The 13,358-nt window shown below is 35.2% G+C and overlaps 1 protein-coding gene across 1 annotated transcript in view; it reads left to right on the top strand.

The window, feature by feature from the left end:
- The window catches only part of cdh22 (cadherin 22), a 168,597-nt gene extending 156,905 nt beyond the window's left edge, over positions 1 to 11,692 (top strand). Inside the window, exons 11-12 of the mRNA XM_026265680.1 lie at positions 892 to 1,143; positions 10,705 to 11,692. Of these exons, the coding sequence (XP_026121465.1) occupies positions 892 to 1,143; positions 10,705 to 11,216 (764 nt within the window). The 3' untranslated portion in view covers positions 11,217 to 11,692. The remainder of the gene's footprint in view (positions 1 to 891; positions 1,144 to 10,704) is intronic.
- The last annotated feature ends 1,666 nt before the right edge of the window (positions 11,693 to 13,358 follow it).

The raw sequence follows: 13,358 nt of genomic DNA, 5'->3' as shown, positions 1-13,358 counted from the left end.
TGAAAGTATGGCTTTTTAATATTCAAAAGTTTGAATGAGTAAAATATTGTTAAATAAAGTCTCTTACTCTCACCAAGGCTGAGAGTTGCTAGGCTTTCTGAACAACTAGTTGACAAATTGGTCTTAATTAAAGATCCTGTATAATTAGATTGCATTTAGGTTCATTTATCTGAAATAGAATGTTTTAATTTTTTTTTACAATGTAAATGTCTATTAAATGTAATTATTATTATTTATTTTTTAATAAATTATAAATAAAAATTATGTTGCTTTTGTATAGTGCGCTTTAATTTAGTTTTCACTTTTTCAATTATTATTTTATCATAAAATCATAAAAGTTGTTTGAAGACTAGTTGACTAATTGTTCTTAATTAAAAGTCTTGTATAATTATACTTGTTTTAAGGTCCATTTATCTGAAACAGAATTTCCTTTTTTATTTAATTGAATATGTACTTACTGAATAAAAGCATTTATTTATTTTAAAAAAAGTTTGTCATTATCATTATCAATTAAAATAACAAAATACATTATTATTATTATTTGCTGTTGTTGCGGTATATATATATATATATATATATATATATATATATATATATATATATATATATATATATATATATATATATATATATATATATATATATATATATATATATATAGTTCTTAACGTTTTGCTCTACCATTGTAGTAAGATGGCAAAACTGTGCTATTTTGAATATAATGTACCATAAAATGTAATGTTTATACTAAGATTTGTATTGAGTTTACACACAAGAGATAAGGCTGTAACAGTAAAACAATGCATACTTTAATACAACATATAAATAAAAGAGGGCGTATATTGAGTCGTATGTTTGCATCTCCAATCTTTGTTCTCTGTGACTCTGTAGACAACACAGCCGGGATCAGGACGCAGCGCTCTGGATTCAACCGTCAGGAGCAGAACGTGTACCTGCTTCCCATCCTGGTGGTGGACAGCGGCCCTCCGGCCCTCAGCAGCACAGGGACCCTCACCATCCACGTGTGCGGATGTGACACGGACGGAGCCATTCAGTCCTGCAACGCCACGGCTTACGTCATGTCAGCCGCGCTCAGCCCCGGCGCTCTCATCGCACTGCTGGTCTGCATCCTCATCCTCATCGGTAAAGCCTTCACTTATCCACCTCATAGTCTTATAGGAGCATTATGAGTTATTCGATTCAATGCATTCCTCAGTTCGTAACAGCAAGTGAGAAATGCATGCTTTAGGAAGCCAAGTTATATTTCAGTGTTGCATAGATTGGATCAGCTTCTGCGTATGCATTACCGGTGTCATTCCTGTGAGTCTGTTGACGAAAGTAACCATGTTTTCTCTTTCTGCTGGCTGTGTGTGCGGTGAAAGACTTTGGCAGACGGGTTGATGCATGGCTCTATGGCACCGGTATCATGCTGTATGTGTGTAATATTGTGTTGCGGTTCTAGTTTTGAAGCAATCTGACAAATCTGACAGTGTGTTAACATCGCCGAGGTCTTGGGTACAAAGAAACTGATTAAATTTATAGCTTGAATACAGTGTTCACAGTGGATAAAACATATCCGTCGAATGAGTAAATGCAAGTCACTAAAAGTTTAAGTGCACTTTACTCATTTTTATTTAATCATTAAAAAAATATAGATATTTTTTATATTTATTTTTTTATTAATAACATTTTACAAATTTTACATAATTATTATTAACATATAATTACATTTTTGTACATGCATAAGTAAAGCAGTTTTATAAATTTTATTTTAAAAAAAATACATTTATATATGTTTTGGATAAAAAAAGTTATAGCTCATACTGTATATGTTTCTTTGAAAAAAAAAAAAATTGAAACTTTAATTTAATTTACTAATTAAAAAATGTATGTATTTAAAATTTATTTTTTGTGATGCCAAGGCTAAAAAAATATTAAAAAATAACAATTATGTTCTTATATCAAATGAAGTAATAAGAATATTACAGTTATTATTTAAAAAATTAACATTTCTAAAATTATTCTAAAACGATGTATGAAAAAAGTTACAATAAAGAATGAGTAGATGCCTCTAGACATTTACCTACACTTCTTGTCTGATAGCTTTCCATTGATTTCCAATGCGTTTCCCATTCATTCATGCACACTCATGCATTTATTATCCGTGGTGTGCTGTCTCTAGATATTAAGTGGTACATAACCCCGAAGATTCCCTCTGCATTCATATACAGTAAGTATTTCACAGAATGTGTGCATGTGGGTCAATGATGTGAAAGCGAGGGTCATTCGTCTGTATATTCTAACCTTTAACAAAACACAGGTGACCGACGGATCTTGAAGGTGCAAGTATGTCCACTTGAGAATGTGCATTAATATCTGCATTCACAGAGTGATTAACAGAGGCTTTCATCAGTTATATGCAAGGAGAGCAGGAGATATACAGCATGTTTACCTCATGTGTCTCTTTTAATAGCTCGTCATTATTCTTTAAAACCCGGGTTCAAATGCAACAGGAGGCGAAAAACACAACTAGAATGACCTAAAAGCTGATCAATATTTCATTCAGCATCCTCTGCAGTTGCTCATCCTCCGAAAGCTTTTGTTCACGCAGAGCGAACACACTGGGCGAATGACATGCAGCCTCTCCGGCAGAGGACGGCTGAGTTAAGGGATGCTCAAAACGGATGTAGCCCTTGCTCGCAAAAAGAGCAGCATCAGCACCGCTGTCCCGGCGGAGCACCGAGCTTTAAATAGAGCAGCCTTTCCAGACATCCACCCGTTCCCATGTACCGGAGCGGTGGACTGCGCTTCTCTTGTCATCTCTGAAAGTTTTATGACTTTCTCCTGGCCTCAGTATATCTGTCTTTATTTCTCTCTTCTCCACTTAGCAATTTTCCCATCTCTCTCTCTCTCTCTCTCTCTCTCTCTCTCTCACTCGAGAAGCCTCTGCTCATCTTTCCTGCGGTGAATCATTTATGGGTCATGTGCGGGTCATCGCACGCAACTCATTTCTGTTTAATTAACCTTGTTTGCCAAGTCAAGCATTGCTGTCACTATTGCTCGTGTATTTGGTTAAGGGTTTTCAAAACTATTAACCTGAAGCTTGTTGGAGAAAAGTGTGAAAATAATGTTGCATTTGTAAGTGATCAGGCATAAGATATTTGATAAATATAGCTGTAGACCAGATTAGACTTTATTTATTTATTTATTTTTTTTTATAATTATTATTTAATTTATTTAATTTTTAAAAGTTTTAAGCTTTTTTTATTTAAAATTGATGTTATTTTTTATTATGTATCTATTTACTATTCTATTTTAATAGAATTTTACTGTGTTATTTTTATTTTAGTCTATTTTAATCTAAATTCAGTCAAATGTTATATTTGGAGACATACTTCATAATAATTTCATTTTCTATTCTATGCTGTTCTGTTATATATTATTTCCTGTCCTGGCTATTGATTGGTCAATATTTAAGTTACAGAGACTGTCATACTTTACTCCTTTTATATTGTTTTATGCAAAAAAAAAAACAAAAAAAACAAAACAAAAAAAAGTATATATATATTTATTTTTTTAAAGCTTTTTAATTTTTATTTTTATTATCTATTTGAAAAAAATATTTTGCATATTTTAATTATTTGTTTTCATTATGTATATTTGTTTTTATTTCACTTTATTTTATTTTAGCCTATTTTAATCTATTTTAATGTAAATGAAATCAATATTTTGAAATGTAGCCACCGAGGCTCTTTTCATGCAGTACTGTAAATACAGTAAAACCACCTAGCATTCACATTGCAATTCCCTTGCATCCACCACACCACTGAGTTTTTGCAAGGACAAACACATTTTCATACGTCTCATCATTTAGTCATTAGTTTTAATGTAGTGCGACTCAAATATGTGAGCGAAGCACCTCAAAATTGATTTCTAATTAATAATTCAATTTAATTGTTGTCCCAAAGGATGTCATCCTCTTCTGAAATGAGCATCAATTAAAACTGAAGCAGCGCTGCGAAGCTAAAAGGCAGAAGCGGCTGAAAGTTTAATGCTGGTTGTTTTAAATCGGTGATGTGTGAGAGCACAGTTTGCGTGTGAATGTGACTCATTCAGTTGTAATCTAGTGGTTCTTCTTCTGGTCTAGTCTTGATGTAATGGAAAGTTTCTCCAGTATGTCTTCTCTTCATCGAGTGGACAGATCTCATGACGTTGGAAGGAAGTGGGTGTCCCTCGTCTTCCTCAAACGCCATGCCGTTCCTATTAGATCAATTTGCAGCACGATAAGGAGGGAATGAAAACAAATTTCTGCCTAATTAGCTTCAAACAAACAACCCCTCCATCAGTTCATTCTGAGGGTGACGTGATAAATCCATTTGGGCACAGCAAGGCATCTGCACACATCCGTCCCAATTACCGCCCATCTGCCATGATGGGAGTCCTGGCCACCCGCCGCCCAAGGGTAAATTAGCCGTCTTGTCAGGTCCGCTTAAACGAACATCTGCACGGCAAGAAGTCGCAACATGTTTCACAAGGGCAGGTACATAATCTGCTTCTTCACCCGATACCTTGAGAACAAAAGCCGGATTCACAGCTCAGTCCAGATGTAGGTTGTTAGGAAAAAAAAGTCGTAAGTAGGGGTGTGCGATACTATCGTTATTGTTGTTGTAATGATATGCGAGCTTTCATCATGGATATGTCACTCACTCATGCGAAAAACTAACAAAAACACATCTTGAAAGTCCAAAAGTATAGTTAGAATGTTGCTGTAATTCAAATTATGAAAGGAAAAAGTATATATTACTGTATGGGTTTTTTTGTTTCATATTTATATCGTTAAGTAATATCGGACAACCAACAGTGCTGTTTTCCTAAATATTGTAAATCAGCTGTTTTAAACTAATCATTTGAGTCAGTGATTCATTAATAAATACCATCACTTGCTTTGTTTCTAATTGAATAAGCCATTTTGAATGAATCATTTGAGTCAGTGATCCATTCATAAAGATAGTCACTTGCTTTGTTTCTAAACGAATCACCCATTTTAAACAAATCATTTGTGACTAAACACAGTGACTTGCTTCCGTTCTAAATGAATTAGCTGTTTTGAGCTAATAATTTGAATCAATGATATAATGATCCATTCATTAAGACATAATTGTTTCTAATTGAATCAGCCGTTTTGAACAAAACTTTTGAATGAATGATTCAATGAATCAATCTTTGTGACACAGTCTTGCCGCAACCTTCTGGCGGTTTTAATGTTATATTAATTTATCCATGATTACCGGCCTTAACCAGCCAAATTATCAGCACAAAAATACACTAAGGAATATATTGTTTAATTATCGTTATCAAAAAAAAAAAAAAGAAAGAAAAAGAAAAAATCCCAATAAATGTCAAGATATAATTTTTTTCCCAATATCACACACCCTAGTGGTAAGCCCTTCTAATAATTCGATTCTTGTTCATTTTAAACCAGTCTATGCAATCGATGCATGTAATCCCCTAATGTGTCTAAAATCAAATCTAGCCTGCGTGCATGCATCTCATGCCATCTTCACAGGATTTAGCACATTTAGTATGCATCATGCATTGCAAATGCAGTCTGTGTAACTCGATTCACTTGACCTGGCTCGCAGCCATTTAGAGTCCTTGATCATGCCAGAATCGAAGAATTACATGAAGGGAGAGCGTGGTCAATGACTTATCTCCCCGAGGCTTATGGAAAAATACTGAATCACAGAGCCAGAGAGCGTCGTTCTATCTGCGCCATTAATTTGCTCGGGTGTTTTTAGCCATTTGCTGGTGAGTAAACAATTGCAAAACGGCCGATCCCGAGTCAGTTACCTAGATTAATATGCCTGCCATCTTTTCTCCTCCCAACATGTTTAGAGTAGATAAACGCTGACAGCGAGTGCTGGCTGAGAGACATAAACAGTAGTAAGTACTCATAAATACTTCTCTCTGGTTCATCCTGTGAATGTGAAGTTATGAAACTCCAGGTGCGGGTTATGGTTGGTGGATTGGAAATTGCTGTGTCTGATTTATTTGTCATCTCTGGAAAGGTCCAGAGCACGTTGTTCATTTTCTGCCTTGTTTGTATGCCGCTTTGTCAGTTTTCATATGGTTGGAGCCGCTCGTAAAGCTCGGCGTTAGACGGATGGTCCACAGCGAGCAAAATTAGCTTCAACTACACAGCTAGAGCCTTCATAATGTGCTTTCATACTTTAATACACTGTTATGTGTTCCCATCTACCACAGAATCCATCCATAAAACAAGCCTCCCAGTGCAGTCTGGGCTCTAAATATATAGTTTTGTTCTCAAATACACTTGTTTTTTTTTTTGCTAATGTAACTTGTACACTGTACGTTTGGAAGGCCGTGATTGGCTGTGATCTGACAGACGCATGGAGATTGACACGTCTCAGGTCAAGAATATCCGATTTGATATCAGAGCATTTTCTCAGAATCTGCAGTGCTTATTAAGGAAGGCAATGATATTAATATTCCTCTTGCTTAAGGATGGGGATTTGATCAAACCCTGAGCAAAGTTTGATATCAGAATGTGACTTTTGTGGATTCAGTTTGTCTATCAGCTTCGAAGCCAACTGCAATGGGATTTAAAAGTATGAGAACACATTGAAAATGAGATTCAAATTCATATTTAAGCTAATTATGTGAAATATAGTTTGGAGTGTACACTAGTATTTCTAGATAACTAAACAAATGTAAGTATGCAAATGAGAGCAAAATTTCAAATAAATTTTTTTTATTATTATTATTTTTTTTTTTATACAGTTATTCTGATATTATAAGTTGTAATTGATGCATTTTATTGGATTTTCACTAGTGGACTCATTTGGACCTCCTGAGGTCATGACAAGAAAAGATTAGATTGGATTCATATACAGGATAAATTAATTGATGGAAGAGTTGTTAAGCAAATTTGAGCTACTGACAAAGTATATCAGGCTGATGTGTGATGTGTTAAAAAGCATATTAAATGAAATGTTTACTTCCAAATTCTGAAGCTTTTATACATTATACAACAGAAAAGAAGGTGGAAGAGAAGTCATTTTCATCTCAAGAAAAAAAAAGTGAGGATTGTACATAATATTTCAAAATATATTTCGCAAAAGTAAGTCTTGGATTTATTAGAGAATGAACTTTTCTAACTCATTAAAGACTGCATTAAAATAAATGTAAATCTAAAGCAATGTTTCTTAAAATGCAGGATTTTAGAGCACTTTTAGGTACTTCACTGCCATTTTCTACTATTGCATAAACGGATGTCTGAAAACTTTCATGCCAGTCATTCGTCCTCAAAAGGAAAGATGAAAGAAGTCCTTGCCTGACCCCAGACATTTCCCTCTCAAGATTAAAACGCCGGTCAAGACAATGGCGCTTTTATTACATTAATAATTATGTAAAATGGATAGCCTTTGATCAGACATGTGCCTCCAGAGAAAACATGCTTAATGAAATATTCAGATGATCGCTTCTCACCACAGACATTATATACTGAGTTTAAGCATCATGATTTTTGCATCGTTGACCTGTTGAAATGAAAAAGGGCTTTTGGTAGCCAGCAGGCAGTGCTGGCTAGATAAGAGCACTTATATAAATACTTTTGGATTACGTTCATTTAAATACGGTCAAATTATATGCGTCCTCTCAATTTTCAGTGTAATTATAGCCAGTGTTTTCTGTAATATTCTGATATTTAGATTTTATTCTGGTCTGTTGGGCCGGAACATCATAAATCTGATCGCTTAAAATAAATCATGTCCATTGTGCAAACGGTGTGGATGCATGAAGTTGAATACCTTGGAATTGTGCATGCAACTAACTTTTGAACAGTCAATCTTGAAACCTTCTAGTGCAATAACCTACAATCCTAATCCGCTGCTTTTGTCTCCAGTTTTGGGAGGCTTAAAACAGATGCATTGGTGGAATTAGGTCAGAACTTTTGTTTCTCTAACCAGATTTCCATTTTAAATACATCAACATTTCCCAAATTGGAATTGGTTGGCATTTTATGACCGAAAAGAGTCTGTAATTGCTGCAGTGAATATATTGCTGCCGATTCTGTGTGTATTTAAACGACACTGACAGATGAAATGCAAGAAAGACGCCGTACAATCACAAACGCAGAGGATAATTAACATAATTCAGCTGAAATTAAGGGTTCATTGACTTATTGAGAGGGATGCTGCTTTTGTTTTCTGACTCATTAATTTATTAAATGATCCATCTCAATTGTTTGCCTTTTCAGTTCACATTTAATTCCTCATTTATATCTGTGCTGCACCTCACAGCAGAGCTTTGTGTACGTCTCATTTGTTTGTAATCCTTTCTGCACTTCCCCTCTCAATCACATATTGTTAGTGGATGAAGACAATGGGATGGTGGATATATCACTTAATAACTGGTCTCAGATGCTAATGAATAATGCAGTAGTTTGAGTGCACATAACTCCGCCTTAAAATGCTACTGACCAATCCTGGCTTAGCAGCTGTTGTTTCAGTATGTGTATAATTATCTGAGAAGTTTATGCTCTTTTTAATGGAGAAAATAATATGCAGTGAGTTTATTTGAGCAAAAATTACATCATTGAGTTCATTCTAACGCACGGAGAAGTAACAAAAAGAGGCGGAGCTTAGCAAACGGTCAGTTCTAATAGAAACTGCAGTGAGATTATTTTGTCAAGCGTTGTTCTGATGATACAGTAGTTGAAATGCTACAGGAAGGACCAGTCTCTCATTGAAATGAAGATGTGGTTTTTTATAAGTTCCCTTGCTAGGTTGGGTTTGTTAATATCCTCATTGTGTTGTGGCGTGATCCGCTGAGGAAAGTCATCTGCTGCTGTACAAAAAGCGGCTCTGTTGTTTACTGAGGAGTCAGATTGAGGTTAATGGATTTTCCTTTTTCCTATTTGAGACAATTTGGTTTTCTAATAAGTAATTTTCTTGGAAACTCTGATGCTTGACACCTTCATAGGCTTTGCATATTTTAAATAAACTGTATTAATTTGTCATAATTCATGACAAGTGATGTTGAGGCATATGTTAACAAAGCTCCCCTTTAACATTACATTTTCCCGTAAGATTAAAAGGTTAATTTAGTTTACTTTCCTCACCGCTGTGCTCTTGATTTGCATTGTGAGGTTAAAGTCACGAAACTGTGTTTTCTACAATGTATCTTTATTTTTTAGTGTTTTTGAAAGAACTCTTTTTTTGCTAACCAAGGCTTCATTTATTTGAACTAAATTACAGTAAAAATATGAAATATTATTACAATTTAAAAGAGCTGTTTTGTATGTGAATATATTTAAAAATGTAATTTATTCCAGTGATCAAAGCTGTATTTTCAGCATCAATACATGATCCAGAAATCATTCTAATATGATGATTTGCTGTTAAAGAGAAACATTTCTGATTATTAGCAATGTTGAAAAAACTTGTGCTGCTTCATGTTTGTATGGAAACCATGATACATTGTATTCAGGATTCGTTGATGAATAGAAAGTTCAAAAGAACAGAATTTATTCGAAAAATAACCTTTTGTAACATTATAAATGTCTTAACTGTCGCTTTTGATCAATTTAATGCAAATGAATAAGATTAATTCATTTGAAATTACCTGAGGTCTGCTTACAGTATAACATTAGTAGAGGTTTATTTATTGTTATTGTCATTGTTTTACTACATTTTTTAAAAAAAATAAATAAAATAAAACATTATTATGGAATTATGTTTCAATAATAATGAACGAAACGTTATAAAACTGAACGTAACTTTTTCAGAAACTATCAAAAATATGCCATTACTAAAGAAGAAAAATACTATGAAAATGAAAAAAAAAAATGAAATCAGTCGCACAAATTTAACATCCTCTTCAAATATGCTTCATTCTTTGTTAATGTTTTTCAAAGATTCGTTTTTTTCGCTAATCATGGATTCTGAATTCATTTCCACAGATTTCGCTTACGTTTCGCAGTTTTTCGTTTGGTGTTTAGACACAAACCTCTCGCGTGGGCGGGTTTAACTGTGATCTACTCTGATTGGATAGAAAGCTTTTGATGGACAGGTGCTCTCTTGAAACAAATGTAATTCCATACATTATGTGCCAGATTTACTAAAAGTTTACGTCTTTTGGCATTAAAATATTACTGTCAGGATTTAATAAAGGTGATATTTCAAACTGACCTTATTGAACATGCATTTGTAAGAGTTTCTCTTTCAGACGCAAAATTTATGGGAGGGAATTATTGAAATGAATCATGCAACGTTATCAAATTCATCAAATTACTGGTATTTGCAGCATTATTTAACATCCAAATAAAGCATATCTTAAACCAGCCACTAATTCACACTGCTCTTGGTAGATTGCGCTGGTCATTATGGAAATGATCTGGATGTGTCGGTGTTGTCAGTAAATCACATTCCTCCTATAGGTGCTTTTATGGAATTGCGCTCTAACGCTAATTTGCCCAGTTTAGTAAATCTGGCCCTATCTGTCTGAATCTCTCCTCATTACTACACCTTGTCTGAAAGTTCACAATGTCTTTGAAGGTCAATTGCAATAAATTCTCTTTTTGGAGTACGATGAACTTTTCCATTTCAAAAGATCAGATTTGATGTCTATTCTAACCTCAGGTCTGAATAAAGCTGTCTTGCTTGTCTCTCGTTGTTCCTTTAGTCTTGGTGCTGTTGATCCTGACCCTCAAGCGTCACAGGAAGGGCCAGCGCATGTCCGAAGACGAGGAGGACATGCGGGACAACGTCATTAAATACAACGACGAGGGCGGAGGCGAGCAGGACACCCAGGCGTACGACATGAGCGCCCTGCGCAGCCTCTACGACTTCCCCGAGGTCAAAAACTCAGACTCGGGCCCCGAGCTGCACCCGGTCCCGCAGTGGATCCAGAACAGAGTGGTTGGAGACGGCGGCCCGGCTGATTTCACGGTTTTCAAAGGCTACATACGCAAGAAAGTGGAGCAGGCGGACGCAGACTTATCGGTGCCGCCGTACGACTCGTTCCAGACTTATGCATTCGAGGGCAGCAGCTCGCCGGCTCTCTCGCTAAGCTCCATCCGTACGCTGTCCACCACCTCGGAGCAGGACTTCTCGTACCTCAGCGATTGGGGGCCGCGCTTCAGGCAGCTGGCGGGATACTACGCCCCGGCCCAGCCGGAGGAAGAAGGGTCCTAGCACCATCCTCTGACCAGCATCCCGTTCGTTTCTTTCTTCTCTCTGTAGTTCTGCATTGACGTCTTTTGGATCCCGACAGTCCGGAGAGTTTTAATGTCACACGCTACACTTTGTAAAGTGACTTATCGTCTTGTAGAAAAGTTCAGGACGAATACTGGAGGAGAAAAGCAGTAGGCCGGGTGCTGGGCAAACCTCCAACATCTTCTCACCTGTCAAAGAGAGCAAGAGGAACGGGGCCGTGCCATATGCACCACGAAGAATACTCATTCTTTGCTTTTTTTGTGATTTCTTTGCCCATCTGTGGAGATAAATGACTTCGAGTCAGTGGGATCCGGACGGATACAGTGAAAAGAATTTTAAAGACCAACATTTAAAATAAAAAAAAATAATATTATGTATTTATTTAAAGAAAAATGGACAAAGAAAAAAAAGTTAAACAATATTTATGTATTTATTGCTTTCTATTTATTTATTTATTTATCCTGACAATGGACTGAAATATAATTCGGACAATTTTCTGAAGAATTTGTCAGGGTGACAGACAAGGACTGAATATTGTGTGGGTAAAAAAACAAAAAAGCAGAGTTGGGGTGGGATTGCTGAAAGGAGTTCAGTGACAGTAAACCAGTCTTGAAAATATTTGTATTTATTTTTTAGAAACTCTTTTTGTAAAATACGAAGTGATTCTGAAGGAGAAAAGTTACTGCTGTTGAGGTGAATCTCACAAAAAACTTGTCTAGGTCACATTTCACATGCAAATCAAGAGAATAAAATAAGAACTTATATTTTGCTTGAAGAAGACGAAGTCTGTTTTAATTGTGTTTATGACAATTAAGTAACCCCCCCCCCCAAAAAAGTTACTGCAATGCAAATTTTTGAATGCATTATTCCCAGTAAGATTCTCTGGACTATATAATTGTTAAATATTAGTAAACCATTGTCATTTCTATTGTATTAATTAGAATTTGGGGGAAATTGTTATGATAATGTAACAACTGGCTTCATTTACTTTCTGCAAAATATATTTGTTTTGTTCTTTAGGTTTTGGAGTCAAATGTGATTCTTTGACAGGTTTTGTGAGCATTGGTTTTGTCTTGTCATACATTTGGTGTGTTGTGTTGCTTTTTAACTAATTATCCAGATCACTTGTTGTGGATGTTGCATTGAATCAGTTTTCAAGGGAAGTTTTGAAAGACAGGACAGCATGGCACAATGCACAACAAGAAACCAACGAGACCATCTGACAGGTTCTTTATCCATTGTTTTTTAGATAACCCTGAAATACATGTTCATTGATGATTTGTGCGTGTTGTTTCCAGATCGTTTTCCTTTGGGTGATTTGATTGGTTTTTGATCATTATGTTGGGTTGAGGATGATGAACTTGAGACGGGGTGCAGCGGTCCTGTTTTACCCTGAACCAGCACCCTTAAATGTTCACCCAAAATGCAAGATGTATGGCTAAAAATACAATTGAATTCATCAATAAATATTTACGGTTTTTCAAGAATTTTTTGGGTGATTTTTTTTGAGACAAAAAAGAGAAGATAAATCACATGGAAGCATATCCAGGTCACATTTTAGCCAAAAAAAAAAAAAAAGTATTTTTTTTTGTTGTTGTTTTTCCACCTGTTTTGGTTCCAAATTCTCATCTTTCGTTCTTTGTTTTGTAATTCTTTTTGTTCTCATTGGTGATTCTCATTACTGCAATAACTTTTTAAATATTATAATAAATGTACTTTTTCTTTAAAATTTTGCATTAATGAATGGCAACACAAGAAATATATCTGTGATGTATAAATAATAATAATAAAAAAGTATTTTATTTGCTTTACAATTATAATTTGGGGAGAAAATGTTCTTTAAGTTACACAAAAATGAAAATTTGCTGAATGTACTCGATGATGACTTTGTTTCTTCATGAGATTTGGAGAAATGTAGCATCACTTGCTCACCAATGGATGCTCTGCAGTGAATGGGTGCCGTCAGAATGAGAGTCCAAACAGCTGATAAAAGCATCACAATAATCCAGAAGTAATCCACACCACTCCAGTTCATCAGTAAACATCTAGTGAAGCCAAAAGTTGTGTTTGAAAGAAAAAAATCATAAATTGTTATTTCCAGCTAAAATACAAGTCATAAAC

The sequence above is a fragment of the Carassius auratus genome, chromosome 6 (assembly GCF_003368295.1).
Source record: "Carassius auratus strain Wakin chromosome 6, ASM336829v1, whole genome shotgun sequence".
NCBI classification, from domain to species: domain Eukaryota; kingdom Metazoa; phylum Chordata; class Actinopteri; order Cypriniformes; family Cyprinidae; genus Carassius; species Carassius auratus.
The sequence above is the reverse complement of the archived record's forward strand: the minus strand, read 5'-3'. Positions and strand labels throughout refer to the sequence as shown.